The 20816-nt window shown below is 39.3% G+C and overlaps 1 protein-coding gene across 8 annotated transcripts in view; it reads left to right on the top strand.

The window, feature by feature from the left end:
- The first annotated feature begins 3354 nt into the window (after positions 1–3354).
- Bcl2l13 (BCL2 like 13) overlaps positions 3355–20816 on the top strand; it is a 76387-nt gene continuing 58925 nt past the window's right edge. For 6 of the 8 annotated variants that reach the window (XR_006855160.2, XM_046459807.2, XM_046459808.2 and 3 more), the window contains exons 1-2: positions 3355–3508; positions 15322–15489. Coding sequence is in view for 7 of the 8 variants with exons in the window: in XM_046459807.2 (XP_046315763.1) it covers positions 15372–15489 (118 nt within the window). In the remaining variant the exon portion in view is untranslated. Of the gene's footprint in view, positions 3509–3545; positions 3985–15119; positions 15173–15321; positions 15490–20816 lie in introns of those variants that run through there. The other 2 variants (XM_046459804.2, XM_046459805.2) reach the window with 2 other exon arrangements.

Below are 20816 nucleotides of genomic sequence, written 5' to 3'. Positions count from 1 at the left end.
TTTTGAAAACAGAATCTTGGCTTATTACTACTTTGGGGCACAAAAAGAAGTATTAAGAATAATTCAAATATTTTGTACCGGCCACCTAAATTTGCATTTATCAACCGGGCACAGTGGCACAGGCCTGTAATCCCAGCTGCTCAGGAGGCTGAGGCAGGAGGATCACGAGTTCAAAGCCAGCCTCAGCAATGGTGAGGAGGCACTAAGCAACTCTGTGAGACCCTGTCTCAAAATAAAAAATAAAAAGGACTGGGAATGTGACTCAGTGGTAATGGACCCCTAGGTTAAATTCCCAGTACCAAGAAAAAAAACATCATGTCACAGATATAATTAAAATTCCCTTTTGTGGGGCTGGGGTTGTGGCTAGAGCGCTCACCTAGCATGTGCGGGGCACTGGGTTTGATCCTCAGCACCACATAAAAATAAAGATATTGTGTCCAACTACAACTAAAAACAAAATATTTTTTTTAATTCCCTTTTGTGTAGCTTTCTACTCTCTTCTATTTATGCTGTGGTTTTTTTGGTTTTGGTACCAGGGATTGAACTCGGGGTACGTGACCACTGAGCCACATCCTCAGCCCTATTTTGTATTTTACTTAGAGACAGGGTCTCACTGAGTTGCTTAGCGCCTTGTCTTTGCTTATAATCCTCTCGCCTCAGCCTCCTGAGGCACTGGGATTACATTGCGCCTGGTTTGCCCCACCCCTTTTAAAAAATATTTTTTAGTTGTACACAATATGGACACAATACCTTTATTTTATTTATTTTTATGTGGTACTCAAGATTGAACCCAGTACCTCACACATGTAAGGCAAGACCTCTACCACTGACCTACAGCCCCTTTTTACTTTTTATTCTGAGACAGGGTCTTACTAAACTGCCCAGGCTGGAATAGAACTTTCAATTGAACTGTCTCCCAAGTAACTGGGATTACAGGAATGTGCCACTGCATCCCCAGCTTCATTTGTCTTGAATTCTTGAAGAGGGCTAGGAGTATAGCTCAGCAGTAGAACACATGCTTAGCTCTGGTTTCCATGCCCAGCATTACACACTAAAAAATAGTTTTGTTTTTGTTTTTTGGTACCAGGGAGTGAACTCGGGGTTACTTGACCACTTAGCCACATCCCCAGCCCTATAATTTTATTCAGAGACAGGGTCTCACCAAGTTGCTTAGCACCTCACTTTTGCTGAGGGTAGCTTTGAACTCGCGATTCTCCTGTCTCCCAAGGCACTGGGATTACAGGCATGCGCTACTGTGTCTGGCTCAAAAAATATTAATTTGTAAAGGAAAAAGAAAAAAGCCAAATTATAACTAAAAGTAGTAACTTTTACTTAAGTAGATGCTTGCACTTCTTCTTCTTCTTCTTTTTTTTTTCCTGTCGAGGATTGAACCCAGGGCCACATTCCCAAACCTTTTTATATTTTATTTTGAGATAGGGTCTCACTAAGTTACTTAGGGCCTCACTAAGTTGCTGAGGCTGACTTTGTACTCTCCATACTCCTGCCTCAACCTCCTGAACCACTGGGATTACAGGTATGCACCACCATGCCTGGCTTCTTGCTCCTTTTCAACCAAATTTTCACACAGCATAATGAGTGATTTAAAACCTAGATAAACCAGGCGCAGTGGTGCACCTCTGTATTGCCAGTGGCTCAGGAGCCTGAGACACAAAAATTGCGAGTTCAAAGCCAGCCTCAGCAAAAGCAAGGCCCTAAGCAACTCAGGGAGACCCTGTCTCTAAATAAAATACAAGATGTGACTCAGTGAGTTCAATCCTTGGTGCAAAACATAGCAAAACAACAACAAAAAAACTAAATGACCAGGGCAAGGGGTGTGGCTCAATGTTAAGTGCTTGCCTAGCCATGTGTGAGGTCCTGGGTTCAATTCCTAGCACCGCAAAAAAACAAAACAAAACCAAACAACCTAAATGGCATGAAACTATCAATTTGTGACTCTCTAGTGTCTTCCATTTGCTTGTAATGGTCTTTCATTGCCCACCCTGGGCCTGCCTCCTCTGTGCCCACAGGTCCCATATTCTCTTGCTCACCACTTTCCTGGTTTCCCTCCAGTTCCTTCAAAACACTACACTTTTAGCCTCAATTCTTTTCTTCCACTTACACCTCAGTTGATTTTTCATTCCTAATATTTCAACTTAAAATATCTCTTCGATGGACATGGGAGTACACACCTGTAATCCCAGCAATCTGGGAATCTGAGGCAGGAGGATTGCCAGTTCAAAGCCAGCCTCATCAGTTTAGCATGGTCCTAAGCAACTCGTGAGCCCCTGTCTCAAAATAAAAATAAGTAAGTAAATACATATATGAAAAGAACTAGGGATGTGGCTCAATGGTTGAGGGCACCTGAATTCAATCCCTGGTACCAAAAAACAAAACAAACAAACAAAAAAACCTCCCCGGTAAATTTCATAGTTTCTCTATTAACAGCACGGCTCCACCTCTGTGACACCAGCCCACACTTACTATTTTTTTTTTTTTCATTTTTGGGTATGAAACTTGTGCAAGCTAGACACGCACTCTACTGAGCTACATCCTCAATCTTAACCTTTTTAATTCCATCTCCCCCATATAATTTCAAGTGCTTTATCATATTTTCCTCACCCCAAATGAAACCCACTCACTCCTCAACAGGATTTAATCACTTCTAACCAGACTGGGTCTAACACTTTCTTGGACTTCTTAAATCCTAATCTTCAATGATGTCCTGTAACAATTCATTTCAAGGACACCACGGCCTACTGGTTCTCCCTAAAGTATGGTATTATACCCTGTCGCCTAGATGCCTTTAGTGACTCATCTAAAGCAATATTGGACTCAAATAAACAAAAACACGTTAACACAAATTATATTCCATGCACTAAGTGCTGTGAGCAAAAATGTATTACTACTATAAATTTCCTTTATCTACCCTCAGGCCGTTCCCTCCGCCTACAACGACCCCCCCTAGGCCATCCCAGCTCCGTTCCGTGGGAATCTTTTACAACACAGGACCACATTTGCCGACAAGTGGCTGAGAACACCGCAGCTCTTAAGACTCTCTTGGCACCTGTTTGAAACGCAACACATGTCTGCAGAACTAAACTTATCCCGCAGACGGAGAATTGGTTCTTTACGATGAATTGCAAGACCGGAAATGACTTGACAAGAACTTCCGCAACTTCAGGAATCATAGATTTGAGCGACGCCTGCGAACAGCGGGCTAGGAAGGATCAGCTTTTCAATTACGTCTGCGCAAAGAGATCCCCAAGCCTCGGTGGTCTGTGCTTCCGTTCTGGTGACAGAGCCGCCCTCTTCCGTCGCTCTTGGGCGGCCTGGGCCCGCCCCCACGTCGGCGGTGACGGAAGCACGCCGGGGGTGACCTCACCTTTCAACATGGCGGCGGCGGTAGATTAGGGCAGTGGGTCGAAGCAGTCACCGTCGCTTGGGGACCCTGTTGGAAGCAACCGCCGCCGCCGCTTTTCATCTCTTCTGGGGCAGGGGCCAGGGCCAGGTGAGGGGAGTGGAGGGTCCGGGCAGACAGAACTGGGTGAGGAGGCGGATTTCACCCGGGGAGGAAGGTGTTCAGAGACTACGGAGTCACCGACTCCCCACTGGTTCACACTGCGCGTGAGTGAGAGACCGAGTGTGTGTGTATGTGTGTGTGGCGTGTGTGTGTCAGTGTAAGCATTTATCGGCTCTCCTCTACTCCGGATTTTCGAAGTTTGAGGGGGTCCATTTCATTATAACCGGACCAGACGCTATAGACAAACGTGGTCCTATTGCGGACCTTTGAAGGGAACTTCTTCCCCCAGTGTGGGCTATCTAAGGCGTAGGAACTCAGACCTTTGCCCTACTTTGCTGTTCTTCCCCACAAGTAGCTTCACGGAAAACTTTGGGTCCATTTTCAGAGCTATACTGGAGAACGTGGACTTCCGTTTGGTCGAAGAAAAGGTTTGCATGCGATTCACTTAGAACAGCTAGCTATAGGTTAGTTTTGCCATCCGTAGTCCTTTCTTGTTTGACACCCATTTCCTTCCCCCTCCCCGAAAAACCTGCCTTCTTACCCTTTTAAGCAATACAGTTCACATTTTATTTCCGTTGATTTTTATCCTGTCAGCATTCCAAGGAGATCTCAAGTTTCTTGCCTTCATAACCGACTATGAGGGAGAACGCCTAGACTTTTTGAAGCAATCTGACCGGATAGATATGCACATACTGTTGACTGATAGTTTTCTTTAGCTCTTAACCACTCCTGACACAAGTGTGTTTATCCAAAATAGCAATCTCACAGACTCTGCGTAAAATTTTGAACTAAGTTCACAGTCCCCTCTCCCCTTTTTTAATTTCTGATGTAAAACCAAACAACAATCTTTTTGCGAAATGGTAAGATTTCCCCTGGAGGTTGGTATAACCAGAATGTTGCTCTTTGTTCTGACTTGTTGTGTGACCTTGGATGAGTTGCCACACCCTTTAGATATCTGTTTTTCTTTTCCTTTTAACCCCTTAAAAAATAAGTGTTCGTGTATACCTCATATACACAGTTGTATAACTGTACCCTGCACGTTTGTACTTGTGAACTGAAAGTATTTAAGCCATGAAATGTGGCTTTTAATTCATTTGGTAATAGACAATTAAGGATTTTGAAAATCCTTTGACTCTGAGTGATCAGATGCTGTTCCTTTTCCGTGGCTCATACTCTTATGTGAAGGAGTGTGTCCCAGTAGTTGAATTCAGCTGAAGGATGTGTAAAGTTGAAAAAGATATGCTTACTTACACATCATTTAATATTGAGATCCTGTCTCAAAATACAATAAAAAGGGCTGATGGGTGTAGCTTAGTGGTAGAGTGCTTGCCTAGCATACTTGCCCTGAGTTTAATCCTTAGTATTGCAAAAACAAAAATTATACTAACCTTTTAGGACTAGTGATTTACAATAAGAATTTTTGGGGGGCTGGGTGGTTACTGGAGATTTAACCCAGGGACTCTTTACCACTGAGCTACATCCCCAGTCCTTTTTGTGTTTTATTTTGAGACAAAGCTTCATTAAGTTGCTTAGGATCTCCCTAAATTGCTGAGGCTGTTCTTGAACGTTCAATCCTGTCTCAGCCTCCCTAACTCCTGGGATTACATGCATGTGCCACTGTGCCCAACAAGAATAATTATTTTTAAAATATGTTTTTCTTATAAACTATTTCAGCCATAAAAATTTTAAACATTTAGTATTTCTACCCTGCTTTTTTTTCAGATAGAGTTTTTTAAAACCTTTTTTTATAACTTTGTTTATTATTATTTAGTATGTGGTGGTGAGGATTGAACCCAGTGCCTCACACATTTTAGGCTAGTGCTGTATCACTGAGCCACAACCCCAGCTCTCAGAGTTTTTATTTATATTCCAAATAGATGATCACTAAGAGTTCTTATTTAATACATATTACAGAGTTGGGGAAAGAAGCTATTTTCAAAGTAACTGTTTTTGCTTTTGCTGGGCTGGGGATCAAACCCACAGCCTGTGCATGCCAAGCCTCCTCTGATGTACATCTTCAGCCCCTTTTGTTGTTGTTTTGTTTTCCTGTGCTAACAATCTAATCCAGGGCCTCTTGCTTTCATGCACCCTACTACTGAGCAACACATCCAACCCAAGAGTAGCTGATTTTTGAGTTATAATTAACATGCCATACAATACATAAGTGTTCAGTGGTTTTCAGTATTATCCACAGAATTGTACAACTATAACCACAGTTTCATACACCAAAAAGAAACACCATTCCTGTTAGCAATCATTGTTTCTTGGGGGAAAGGAGGTAGGTACTTGGGGATTGAACCTCAGGCCTTCACATACTAGGCAAGCGCTCTACCACTAAGCTATACCCCAGTCCTTTTTAAGTCTTATTTTTGAGACAGGCTGGCTTTGGATTTGTAGTCCTCCTGCCTCACTCAGCCTCCCAAGTAGCTGGGATTACAGCTATGTACTATCTCATCTACCTGTAATTTCACTATTATGATTAATTTTACTTTTGAAGAAGACCTAAAATTCAATACTTATAAAGCATGGATTAAAAATTTACTGTTATTGGGCACTGGGGATATATTAAGTGGCAGAGCATGAAATTACTGCTGCTGGACCTCATGTTAATCTGTGGAACTTTAAAAAAATTCCCTACTGGGGCTGGGTGAGTGACTCAAAGGCCCTGAGGTTGGATTCGCTAGCACCACCAAACCACTAATAAGTCTTAAGACTAAAAATTCTCCAAACCACTAGTGAGTCTTGGCGCTAAATTTTGGCAACCAAGAAACTTTGTTACTGTTTAAAATTAGATAGTTTTGATTTGACTGAGTTTTTTTTTTTTCTTTTTATAAACTGGGATTATAGATGTGTTCAACTCTCAAGTATTTAACAATTTTATTGCATTATAATTTTATTTTGGTGGCAGGAAATGGTCTAAAACAGGTTCTGAAATAATTTAGCAACTACTTAAAATGTTATATTGTAAAATATGTTGTAATTCTCTGAAATTAAAGAAAATAATTTAGGTATGATGCTCTAAATTAGTATGTATGAGATGGATTCTAGGAATTTCTATTTTTAACAAGCATTCAATATGATTATTATGAGACAAGTTTGGGAAACAGGTACAATGGATTGTCACATTGCTGCAAATGTGCTTTTCTTAAGACTTTATTGTAGGATTAAAAGTTGCTGTGTAACTTCTGATTGTAGTCCATAGAATATTCTTAATTCCTGTGGTATAATTGGTACTACCATCCTCGAACTTGACTGGTGCTCATAATAGAAATAAAAAACAAAATCTACCAACCAACCAACAACAATAAAAACATGGAGCCAGGGATGTAGGACCATAGTAGAAAATTTGCCTAGAATGCATTGAGGGCCTCCCAGCACTGTAATATTGTATTTTTTACTGAAGGATTGTGGATGTCTCATTTGTGACAGGTTGTGGGGAATATATAAACATAGGGTTAAGTTACCCTAAGCTGCTTTAGGCTCTCCTCCTGACTTGAGAACTACTTGCATTTTAGAGGAACAAACTAAAAGGTATAAGGCAGAGCAAGAAACAGATTGTTAACATAAATATATTCAATACTTTCTTTGTAATTGTGCAAAAGATAAAGTTTTTGTTTAAGATCATATACCTGGAATTGGGCATGAGAGCCCACAGGTATAATCCCAGTGACTTGGGAAACTGAGGCAGGAGGATTGTTAAGTTTGAGGCCAGCCTGGACAATTAAGTGAGACCCTATCTCAAGATTTTATTTTATTTTATTTAATAGTGTGCTGGATTGAACCTAGTACCTCATGCACTAAGTTACATCCCCACCCTTTATATTTTATTTTGAGATAGGGTCTCACTAAGCTACCAAGGTCAGCCTTGAATTTGGCAGTACTCCTCTCAGTCTATTTAGTAGCTAGGATTAGTGTGTGCTACTGTGGCTGATATATGTAAATATTTCTCAATACTACAAACTTGTACCTAGTTTTAATTGTAAAAGGCCCTACTAAATAAAATGTAAAGAGTAAAAGTAACTCTGTTCCTCTCATCATTTTAAAAGGAAGCTTGAAATGTCTTTTTTAGATATGAAATGTACATGGTATCCATGAGGCAATAATGGGATGGACCTAGGTATGTTGCTTTGCTTCTGGGAAAGCCTTGAGTGGTAGTTTCAGATCATATTTAATTTTGATTCAATTTATCTTTTTCCTTTTTCTCCCCCCAGCTCCATTCTTAAAAATGACAATTTTTTTATTTTTCAGTACTCTGGGTGTCTGTATTAGAAAAACCACCTTGTTGCTGGGTGTGATGGTGCATACTTTAATTCCAGCCACATGGTAGGAGGACCACTAACTCCTCACCATACTCAGCAACTTAGCAAAACCCTATATCAAATAAAAAGGGCAGGAGATATGACCCAGTGGTAGAGTGCTTGCTTAATGTGGCAAGATCCTGGGTTCAAACCCCAGTACCATAAAAAAAGAAAAGCCACTTTGTTTTTCTATATTCTTTCCTACATTATTAGTGTTTTTCACCTCAGTATTTCTTTTTCACCTGTGTTTCTCTTACCTAGTACATTTTCTGGCATGCAGTAAATATATGATGAATGAATACAATTAAGTGAAAAGGGTTTATTTATTAATTTTAAACATTTATTTTTTAGTTATAGGTGGACATAATTTTTTTTTTTTTAATGTGGTGCTGAGGATCAAACCTAGTGCCTCATGCATGCTAGGTGAGCATTCTCTGTCAGAGCCACAAACCCAGCCCAAAAAGGGTATATTTAATTAAGTGATTGCACTGTTAACTAGCTTTATGATTTTAGGCAAATCAATCATCTGTTATGACAACACTAGAAAAGTGCTTTAGAAATAAAGGTCTTATGCAGATAAAATTTATTAATAATATTTGTTAGAAATCTAAGAGCCCATTGTGCAGTATGCTTATTACCACTGCTTTAATGTTGGAAAGGAAGTGAGTCCCCTTAGAGATGTAACCTGGAATTATGCTATGAAGGCAGATGCTGAATGCCTTTGTCTTAGGATTTTTTTTAAAGAAATGTATTTTTTTATTTCATTCATATCCTTTAAGCCTCTTATTTATTTATTTGTTCATTTGTTTATTATTGATTTTTTAAAATGTCTTAGAATTTAATGCAAGTATACTAGATATATAATAGTGTTTCTGGGATCTGTCTGTCCCGCCCCTTCCTTAATCACAACATGGAATGAGCTACATTGTTGCTTGTACAACTGGAATCTCCAAACAAATTGGATGGATATTATATACTGCAAGTCTTGTATATTTGTTTGGTGTGTTTATAAGTGTACCAAATACACATTAATCTTAGTTTGGTGTTGCTTTAAGTGAATGCCACAGACTGGATTATTTACTTAAAAAAAATAGATTTATTTAGCTCACAGTCTAAAGATTGAGAAGTCCAAGAAGTTTGACTCTGGGATCTGATGAGCACCTTCTTGCTATATCGTAACATTGTAGAAGGCATGTGGCAAGACAGACCTTGCTAGTTCCAGACTCTCATCATTCTTATTATAAAACCACTAAGGCCATTATAGAGGCTTTACCTTCATGACCTCATCTAATCCTAATTACCTCCCAAAGTCCCCATTTCAAAATACCATTAACATTTTAATTTGGAGATTAGGTTTTTCAACACTTGTATTTTGGGGGACTTTAGTAAAACCATAGCAATATATGAAGTCTAAAGTTGTATACTAAACTTAAATAAATAAATATAATCATTCACCAAACATACAGACATATGGATATTATTAAAGAAAAAAATTAGCCAGGTTTGGTAGTACATATCCATAATCCCAGTGACAGGAGAGGCTAAGGCAGGAGGATTGCAAGTTCAAGGCCAGCCATGGCTACAGAGAGATCCTATCTCAAAATAAAAAGAGCTGAGGATGTAGCTCACAGGTAGAATGTTCCTAGGTTCAATCCCCAGTACTGCAAAGAAAGAAGAAAAATAATCAGTAATATCATTAAAGCACTAACACTGAGTTACACAGCCACAAGATCTATTTCTAAGTGAAAGCAATTTGTAGTATTCAAGAATATGGTACCATTATGTGAAAGTAAAGTATATGTTGGCAAGTCTAAGGGGGAAAAAAAGAAGTGCAAATAGAGTGGTAAGTACGGAAGATTGACAATTAGAATTCTGTGGTAAAACTTGCATTTATAGTTAGGCAGTTGGGTGTTTTTTACAAAAGTTTGAAGAGTGTTAGGCAAAATATCAAATCTGGAAACCTGTTAAATTATTCTTTTTCTATGGCATCTGGGTCAGAGAATAAAAGTGTCTTTAGTGATATGGAATCTTTAAGAAGTTTGAATTCATCCAGTTAGAGTATATGTGTGTGTATATAATTTTTTTTTTTTCCCCCTGAAAGCCTTGCTATGATGTGCATGCTAGTTCCAAAGTCCTGGATTCAAGTGATCCTCCTGCTTCATCCTTCTTCATCCCACTGAGCCACTGGGACTACCTGTGTGCACCACTGCACCTGGCTTCACTTTTTCATTTAAAACATTGTTCAAATATAAGTACTTCTTTATTCCTGTTATATATATAAAAAAAAAAACCCCAGACATATTAAAGCTCAAATTGTTACTAATATGATCAATTCTTCCCTTCTCTTTTAAAGCTTTGCTTCATAATTTATTCCTTGCTCTCTATTTAATCTCCTTATTGGATCCTTTTCCACTGAACATGAACATGCTTATGGGTCTTCTCTCACTATAAAAACAAATGAAGACTTTTGACCATTTGTCTGTAGTCTCCATTCTTTTCTTCATTTCAAACCAAGCTATTCTTTGAAAGAATAGATGAAAACTTACTTTATGTACCTCTTCACTTCCCATTTATTCTTCAAATCCTTGCCTTTTGTTATTTATTTATTTATTTTTGTACTGGGGATTGAACTCAGGGGCACTCTGTCACTGAGCCACATCTCCAACCCAAATTTGTAATTTTATTTAGAGATAGGGTCTCACTGAGTTGCTTAGCGCCTCGCTTTTGCTGAGGCTGGCTTTGAACTTGCCATCTTTCTGCCTCAGCCTCTGGAACTGCTAGGATTACAGATAGGCGCCGCTGTGCCTGGCCCTGCCTTTATTTTTTACATTAATTTTCTTAGTTTCTTCCTTCCTTTCTTCCTTTCAACCTTTATTCCTTTCTTTCTAGACATTGTCTTGCTAAGTTGCCCAGGGTGGTCTCGAATTCCTGATACTCCTGCCTCAGCCTCCTGAGTAGCTGAGACTACAGGTGTGCACCATTTTCAAGTCCCTGCCTTCTATCGTTGCTCCTGCCAGTCAAACAAAACTGTCAAAGATCATGGATGACCAAATGTCCACATGCAGTGACTCTCCCATTTTCATTTTCTTGGAAGTTGTATATTTGACACATTTGTTTACTATCTTCTTATTGAAGTGCCTCCCTGACTTTTGTGATCATACTCATTCCTGGTTTATTTTCTACCTTTTTGACTATTCTTGTATTGTGCTAAGGGGTTTTCGCTGCCAGCTTTTCATCATTTGGCCACTCTTTAAATGTTAGTTTTGTCCTGAATTCTAAAAATATTTCCCTTAAAAATTATACCAGTATTTCTCAATCTGTTTTGCATCCCTTCTCTCCTTTATTGAAAGGAGATAAATAACAGTTTCTCTGGCTCTTATAGGTGTTGGTGGATTAGTGTTGGGGCATGATTCTCTTCTGCACCAGCACTGAGAATGGTTGCTACAAAGAAGATTGAAGATTTAAGTGAACATTGCTTTTTTAAAAAAATTTATTTATTATAATTTATTTTTGTGGTGCTGGGGATTGAACCTAGGGCCTGTGCATGCGAGTCAAGCACTCTACCAACTGAGCTATATCCCCAGCCCGAATTTTGCTTTTTTTTATTTTGTAATCTGAAAACAATAGGTGATTTTCCTTTTCCAATTATATAACTGTATATTTGTGATATATACATATATGTTTACATATTTGTTCATTTATTTTGATTCCTGGCTCATAACTTCCTCCTCAAAGAGGATCATAGAAACTTTTCCTTTTCCTTTTCCTTGCCTTTCTGTCTTTGAGCTGACAATAAAGAAATTATTTGACCTGCCTTTGACAGATAGATCCATCCTCCCTCCAGAAGATTCTTGTCCTGGGCTGGGGTTGTGGCTTAGTGGTTGAGCGCCTGCCTAGCATGCATGAAGCCCTGGGTTCAATCCCCAGCACCACATAAAAATAAGTAAAATAAAGGTATTGTATCCATCTACAACTAAAAAAAAAAAAAAAAAATTCTTGTCCTGTACCCAGGCAGAAGGAATGCTGCACAGAGAGATCAAGAAGAATTTGACCAGACACACCTTGTCTGGTTTCTACACCCAGTCTGTCTATAAGCATTAGATCATAACCTTTTTGTCCAATTACATTTCTGCATAGTTAACTGTGGTTCAATCATGCCTTGCCATGAAGTCTTCATAGAAACCTGAAAGGATAGGGTTTTGAGAACATCTCGATAGCTGAACATATGGAGATTCCAGGAAAGTGGGGGCACTTGGAGAAGGAATGTAAGTTCCGAGCCTGTTCTCTCATTCTTTGTCCAGTGCATTTCTTTGTCTGTATTCTTAGCCTTTATAATAAACAGATAAATGTTTTTCCCTGAGTTCTGTAAGCCACTTGAGAAAATTAATTGAACACAAGGAGGAGGTTGTGGGAACCCTGATTATATAGACGATTGGTCAAAAGCACCTGTGGAACAACGTAGGCCTTTGGACTGGCCTCTAAAGTGAGGGAGTGTGAGGGACAACAGTTTTAAGACTTGAGTCTTCAAACTATGGGATCTGATACTATCTCCAGATTGTGTCAGAACTGAATTAGATTAGAGGACACTCAGCTGTATCTGCTGCTGGAGAATTGAATGCTGGCTTGTGTGTGTGTGGAACCCCCCCATATATCTAGTGTCGGAAGTCTTGGTTGATAGATAAGTAGAGGAAAAACAATCAAGATACTTAGTTGTGTTTTTTTTTTTTTTCCCCCAAACAGAGTATTCAGTATCCTTTTTTAAACTATTGTCCTGCTGGGCTTGGTGGTGCAAACCTGTAATTCTAGCAACTCAGGAGACTGACAGAAGGATCACAAGTGCAAGGGTAGCCTAGGCAATTTAGCAAGACCCTGTCTAAAAAAAGGTGGGGGGGGCTGGGGATGTAGCTCAGTAGTAGAGCAACCCCAGCATTCAATACTATCACAAAATAAATAAAGAACAAACTAAAAATCTAGCATACTAATCGTCACATGAAAGTAGTATGTTACAATTGAGAACTGCCTTAGACCTTAAATTTGTTAACATTGCCTATTTTCCCCTATTGATAATTAACTGAACCTCTTTTACTGGATGCATTTGTCCCCTCTTACATACAGCTTTGCTTTTGATAGCTCCACTTACCTGTGGTCAGCTGCAGTCCAAAAATATCAAATGAAATCTCAACACATCCTACTCTATCCTGCTCAGGAAGTTAATTATCCCGTTGTGACCAGTGCATCTCTTTGTCTGTATCCTTTGTAATAGCCTTTATAATAAACAGATAAATGTTTTTCTTGTCCTGTACCCAGGAAGAAGGAATGCTGCACAGAGAGGCCAAGAAGAATCTGACCAGACTTTGTATTTATTGCCCTATTTGCAAGTCATTTATTAGCCTTCTTGGTTATCAGACCAGTTATCTCCCTATCACATTGCTTGCATTAAGGTTAACCTTGTTTTACTTAAAAATGACTCCAAGTGCAAGAGTAATGATTCTGGCAAAGAGAAGCCATGAATTTAAGTGAAAAGTAAAAGGTTTCAATATGGAAAGGAAAAACAATCATATACTGAGATTGCTAAGATTTATATACAGTAAGAATGAAGTAGTGTATATAGGATTTGGTACTACCTGTGGTTTTTGGTATCTCTGGAGAGTTTTGGAATGTAATACTTGTGGATAAGGGAGGTTTATAGTTTTTGAGACCTAAATCAGTCTGTGTTTGTTAGTTTAGAAAAGAAAGCAAAGTTGTTCGGGAAACTTAAGAATGCCACAATGTGATTTATATATGGTGTGAAATATGATTTATATTTTTGTTACTGGGGATTGAACCCAGGGACCCTTTACCATAGAGCTACATCCTCAGCTTTTTTTATTTTTAATTTTGAGACAAGGTCTCACTAAGTTGCTGAGGGTCTCGCTGAGTTGCTGAGGCTGACCTCAAACTTTTGATCCTCTTGTCTCAGCTTCCCAAGTTGTTGGAATTGTAGGCATCCCGCACCACACCCAGCATGAAACTATTCAAGTATTTGATAGCTGCCAGGTCCATATGATAAAGTAAGAGTTGTGATTATATTGATTATGGTACAAATTAGGATGCCTAGTGAAGTGATTCAGATTAAAATGGTTTACATAACGTCTAGTGGTAAGTGTTCCAAGAGATTCAGGTTCACATGATCATTCAGGGACCCAAGTTGCTTCTGGTTGCTTTACTCATCCCTAGAGTGGTATCCTTATTTGAATATCAAAGCTAGGTCACTGCCATGTTCAGGTTCTAAATCACAGAATAAAATCCTCAGTCTTAAAGGAGAGACCTACAGTTACACTTGTAACTTCTCATTCTCTGGTTCAGGCTTATAGTACATTAAACTACAGAGAAGACTGGTACATGTGGTCTGTAACTCTGTGGCCTTGGGGCTACGTAAAAATTCAGGAGGTGCACACTTGTAATCCCAGGGGCTCTGGGGGCTGAGGCAGGAGGATTGAGAGTTCAAAGCCAGCCTCAGCAACAGCAAGGCGCTAAGCAACTCAGTGAGACCCTGTTTCTAAATAAAATACAAAATAGGGCTGGGGATGTGGCTCAGTGGTCAAGTGTCCCTGAATTCAATCCCCAGTACAAAAAAAAAAAATTTTAGGGCTGGGGATGTGGCTTAAGCAGTAGCGCGCTCGCCTGGCATGCGTGCGGCCCTGGTTCGATCCTCAGCACCACATACAAACAAAAGATGTTGTATCCGCAAAAAAAAAAAAAAAAAATTTTAGGAGACCTGGACTGGGGATGCAGCTCAGTAATAGAGTGCCTGTCTAGCATTTGTTTGTATTTGGGCACATTACTTTAATTTTATTTATTTTTATGTGGTACTGAGGATCAAACCCAGGGCCTCACACTTGCTAGGCGAGTGCTCTACCACTGAGCCACAACCCCAGCCCAAAAGAAGTCTTTATTATATAAGAGGAACATTGTGTGTGTGTGTGTGTGTGTGTGTTGGGGTTACCTAGATTATCTAGAGATTATTTGTTACTTAGGTGGATTGCTAGTACTAACCTCAGTACTGGGTGGATGGGGGAATGCCTTTTTTTTTTTTTCTGTGGTGCTGGGGATTGAACCCAGGGCCTTGTGCATGCAAGGCAAGCACTCTAGCAACTAGCTATATCACCATTTTATGTAAATTAAGCACTTCATTTCTTTCTTTCTTTCTTTTTTTTTTCCTATAGTGGGGATGGAACTGGAACCTTTGGCCTTATACATGCCAGGCAAGTGTAGTGCCACTGAGCTACATCCCTAACCCTTTTGAAAATTTTTATTTTTAGATAGGGTCTCTCTAAGCTACCCAGGCTGGCCTCCGAAGCAGCTGGGATTACAGGTAGGCATTACAAACAGTTAACATTTTTAAAGGTTTCTGGAAAGAAATGTCTGAGACAACTTTTAGTTTGATATTTGCGCAATCAGAATCAATGAGAAAACGTATTGGCATGTAATAAACTTTAAACTGAAACCCTTTTATGTTTTTAGGTTTTACACACCTGCAAGTAGACCTCTTAGGAGCTCTGTTGGCCAATCCAATGGCGTCCTCAACTACCATGCCTCTAGGATTTCACTATGAAACAAAGTATGTTGTTCTCACCTACTTGGGACTCCCTCAAGAGAAGTATCAAGAGCAACATCTTCTCTCATCCCAAGGTATTATCTTTAGCTTTTTGTGGTTATATTAAATCACAATAAGGATTTCATATATAGAAATATTTGTAGCAAAATTATTTATGCATATGATTATAAGATCAAGTGATACAATATGAAGAATAACTCTTGGCAAATACAGAAAGGATTATAGTAGCCACAGGGATTCAGGAGGCTAAACTAAGAGCAAAGGCAAAGAACAAATACAATGGCAAGAGTCATAGCTGGAGGTCAGATAATATCATGAACCGACCAAAGAACTTGTTCACAGTGTAGAATTTTCAAAATTGCAGAACTTATTTTAGGCCAGGGTCTGGGTAGGTGACTATCTCAAAGTGTCAGTTTGAAATGGACCATGCATCATTGTCATGGGCAGGAGAAACCAGGCTGAGCTGAAGCCTGAGGATAAAGTATTGGAGGTTCATTGATGTGACAATTTTCCTGGGCAAGAATCATGATGAGTTACCAAGTGACAGGGTCAGTGTGCCACTGACCAGTCTTGGGGTGGGGGCTCCTCTTTTAATGGGTCTCAGGTGAGTGGTTTGCTTCTTTTGGTGGTCTGATATATTTGATAAGCTCATGGTTCTAGTTTTTCTGACATGGTGTTGATATGCCCATGCATCCATATATATATAATTTAATTCAATAACTTCATTTTTATTACCATGATTAATTTATTAGTTTGTCTCATGATTGTGCTAGGGAATGATGATTGTATACAAAAGAGGTGGAGAGACATTCTACCTCCGTACTTACATTCAAAATGAAGTAACTTATGACATAACTCAGGATTACAACCTGAAAAACTATTGTGATATTCACTATGGAGTAAGTCAGAGCAGGGCATAGTCTGCTTTCTATGGTTATCAGGAGAGTGAATTTGTTATAAAAGCCCATTTGGCTCCCACTTTTCTCACCCTCTCTTCCCTTCAACCTTTTACCATGGAATGATGCAGCCCATGATGGCCCTCACTAAATGCTGGCCCCTCAACCTTAGACTTCCTCAGCCTCTAGAACTATGAGAAACATATTTCTTTTCTTCATGTAAAACCAGTCTCTGGTATTCTATTACAGCAGCACAAATGGGCTAAGATAGAAAATCCAATCTGTTTACAGAAAAACTATAATGGCTCAATTAATTCAGCATATCACTTAGTAGAAATCAGTTAAGAGACTTTAACTACATATTGCTTTGTTTTCCTCTTAAGGATTTAAAAAATATGCTGGGCATGGTAGAATACACCTATAATCCCTACTACTTAAAAGGCTCCAATTGGAGGATCACAAATTCAAGGCCAGTCTGGGAAACTTCATGAGACCCTGTTTGAAAATAAATAATTTTAGGGGCCTAGGGATGTAGCTCAGCAGCAGAGTGCTTGCTTAGAATATGTAAAGCCCTGGGTTTGATCCCCAGTACCCCCCCCAATTTTTTTTTTTTTTTTTTTAATAATCAAAGGAAGAAAAGTCTGCTAACCACTAAAAAAATTATTAAGTCCAAAAATCTTCCAGAAAGAAAAAAAGGGCAGCATATTCATGCCAACAAAACTGTAATCTAAACAGTGGAGTGCAATGTCTTCATAGTTTTAAAATAAAGTTATTTTGAAGTAGTTTAATGTATCCAGTCTAGGTAACAGTTAACTCCAAGGGCAAAATAAAGACTATTTTCTGCATGTAAGGAAAAAAAACAAACAAACTTAGATAAAACTTGGGAAGGGCAGGGGTTGTAGCTCAGTGGCAGAGTGCTTGCCTAGCATATGTGAGGCACTGGGTTTGATCCTCAGCACTACATGAAAATAAATAAATAAAATAAAGGTATTGTGTCTACCTACAACTAAAAAAATTAAAAAAAAAAAAACAACTTGTGGTGCTGGGGTTTTGGCTCAGTGGTAGAGCACTCCCCTCACACGTGTGAGACCCTGGGTTCGATCCTCAGCACCACATAAAAATAAATAAGTGAAATAAAGGTATTGTGCCCAACTACAGCTAAAAAATAAATTTTAAAAAAACTTTGAAAATATTGGATCTCATTTTTTTAACATGCATTTAGACCCAATAGGCATCTTCAAAGTTAGATTCATACAAAGGTGGTAATGCCATAAATGGTTAGCATGCCTCTGGTTGTAATTTTTTTTTGTGGGGGGAACTTTACCACTGAGCCACATCCCCAGCCCTATTTTGTATTTATTTAGAGACAGGGTCTCACTGAGTTGCTTAGCACCTCGCTTTTGCTGGGGCTGACTTTGAACTCAAGATCCTCCTGCCTCAGCCTCCCGAGCCACTGGGATTACAGGCGTGCACCACTGCGCTTGGCTGTGTCTCTGGTTATAACTGTGTTTTGATTTGATAGTAAAGATTCTGGGAATAAATTTTTTGAAGCATTTTTTTTTTTGTTTTTGTTTTTTAGTTGTAGTTGGACACAATACCTTTATTTTATTTATTTTTATGTAGTGTTGGGGATTGAATCCAGGGCCTCACACGTGCTAGGTGAGCACTCTACCGCTGAGCCACAACCCCGGCCCTAAGCATGTAGTTTAATAGCTTAGCCTTCTATAATTTCACAATTGCCAAAATTAGATATCAAGACTCAGTGGATTAGACCAAGATAAGTTATGTATTCTGCCTCTGGCCCTCTAAATTCATGTCCTTGCATACAGAATATATTCATTTCATCCCAGTATTCTCCACAGTTTTAACTCATTTCAGCATCAGCTTAAAAGTCCAAATTCAGTGCCTCATCTAAATAATTCAGACATGAGTGAAACTCAAGGTATAGGTCATCTTGTGACAAATTTCTCTTCAATTTTGAACCTATGAAACCAAATGAGTTATGTGCTCCTGAATATAACAGTCTGACAGACACAGGATAGGCATTCCCATTCCAAAAGGAGGAAGAAAGGAGTGATAAGTCCCCAAGCAAGCCTAAAACTCAACAGGTCAAATTCCATTAGAATTTGAATCTCAAGATCCAACCAGTTATATTCCATTAGTATTCCTAATGCTTGAGAATAATACTCTTGATACTCTACAAGTCTGCTGGGGCACAAGTCATGCCTTTTGGACACAGTTTAGCTGGGGTCTTAGCTTTCTAACCAACTAGGACAGAGGTTCCAATTTTCCTGACCCACTGGGATGGTGGGTCCTGCTCCTGAAGCTTTGCCAGACTCCCAGGGCCTCCAGTGGCCCTAATGCTTATGGCTTTGGGTGATCCTGTCCTAGTGGTGGCTGTGTGTCTCTTTCCTCTGCTTAGGGCCCATAGGCTTGGTTCCTGAGCATACAATTCTGCTGAGAGGCTCTGTCCTTTGAAATCTATGTAGAAGCAACCACACCTGTATAGATTTGCTAAGTGCTACAGCAAGGCTTGCTGGAACTGCACCCAGGATGACTGCAAAATAAGGAGCACTGAGCAGGATGAGGTCCCATAGGCCCCTCTTTGGAAAACTGCTCTATCCCCAGAGCCCTAGGGTTGTGATGAAAAAGGGTAACCCTAATGATTTCTGAATTGCCTTTGGAGTTATTTTTCCTTTTTGTTGGAAAATAGTACCCAATCCTTTTTATTTTTTTTTATTATGAGATTGTTCATCCATATTAGTCTCCTTATGATATGGTTTCTGGCCACAACCTTAATGTTCTTTTTTTTTTTTTTTTTTAGAAAGAGACAGAGAGAGAGAGAGAATTTTTAATATTTATTTTTTAGTTTTCGGCTGTACAGCATCTTTATTTGTATGTGGTGCCGAGGATTGAACCCAGTGCCATGTGCATGCTAGGCAAGCGCGCTACCACTTGAGCCACATCCCCAGCCCCTTAATGTTCTTTTTTAAAATATATATGTATGTGTGTGTATTTTTTGTTTAGTTGTAGTTGGATACAATACCTTTATTTTATTTATTTTTATGTGGTGCTGAGGATCGAACCCAGTGCCTCGCACATGCTAATAAGCAAGTGCTCTACCGCTGAGCCACAATCCCAGCCCCAACCTTAATGTTCTTTCCAAACAAACTTTCTCATTTTTCTTCAATATGGATAGGCTGAATTTGTGACAAATTTCTCTTTACATTCTGCTTCCCTTTGATGAATAATACTATCTATTGTTCCAATTTTAGTGTATATGCTGCCAAAGCAAATGCTACAGTTCCATCTTTTTAAATCATTTCTCTTCCTTGCATTTTACTATAAGCAATTAAGAAGAACCAGCCTGCTCCTTTAGATAGTTCCTCCTCAGCCAAATATCCATGGCAGAGCGGGAGTGGGGAGGTACTGGGGTTTATTTTATTTTATTTTATTTTATTATGAGACAGGGTCTCATTAAGTTGCTTAGGGTCTCACTAAATTGCTGAGGCTGACTTTGAACTCACATTCCTCCTGCCTCAGCCTCCCAAGCTGCTGGAATTACAGGTGTGTGCCACTGTGCCCAGCTTGGTACCAGTTTTCTGATTTAGTCCACTCAGTCTACTATAACCATAGACAGTATGGCTTATAAATAACAGAGGTTTATTTCTCACAGTTCTGGAGGCAGGAAAGTCTAAGATCTAGGTGTTGGCATATTTGGTGTCTGAGTGAGGACCTGCTTCCTGGTTTATAGACAGCTGCCTTTATCTTTTTTTTTTGCCATAACTTCACATGGTGAAAGGGAAAAGCAACTCTCTGTGGCCTCTTTTATAAGGGCAGTAAACCCATTAAAGAGGGCTCTGTGGTCATGTACTATTCACTTCCCAGAGGTTCCACCTTCCAGTACTATCACACTGGGGATTAGGTTTCAACATGTGAATTTTGGGAGGACACAAACATTCAATCCATTGCACTTAGCAAGGACAGGCAGGTATGTTTGAGTTTCATGTTGTCTACCTCCCCAAACAATCAATCCTTAAAGATTAGATGCAGTGAAGTTCACAGAAATGGTTATTCAGTTCATTAGGGTTATTATCAACAGATTCCCATTGCAGGATGTGAGCTATTGTGCAGCATTGCTGTCAGCCATCTCTTTGAAATATCCAAATTCAGCCAAGTGAGTAAGTAATAGGTCTTATTTAAGAAAAGCACTAAAAGCATGCAGTGGAGGAAGGATAGCATCTTCAACAAATGGTGCTGGGAAAACTGGAAATCCATATGCAACAAAATGAAACTGAATCCCTTTCTCTCGCCATGCACAAAAGTTAACTCAAAATGGATCAAGGAGCTTGATATCAAATCAGAGACACTGCATCTGATAGAATTAAAAGTTGGCTCCGATCTACATACCGTGGGGTCGGGCTCCAAATTCCTCAATAGGACACCCATAGCACAAAAGTTAATAACTAGAATCAACAAATGGGACTTACTCAAACTAAAAAGTT

This window comes from Marmota monax, unplaced genomic scaffold, assembly GCF_021218885.2.
Source record: "Marmota monax isolate L192 unplaced genomic scaffold, Marmota_monax_Labrador192_F-V1.1 WCK01_AAM20220418_F8-fsc00163, whole genome shotgun sequence".
Classification (NCBI taxonomy): domain Eukaryota; kingdom Metazoa; phylum Chordata; class Mammalia; order Rodentia; family Sciuridae; genus Marmota; species Marmota monax.
This window is presented reverse-complemented; position numbering and strand designations above follow the sequence as displayed.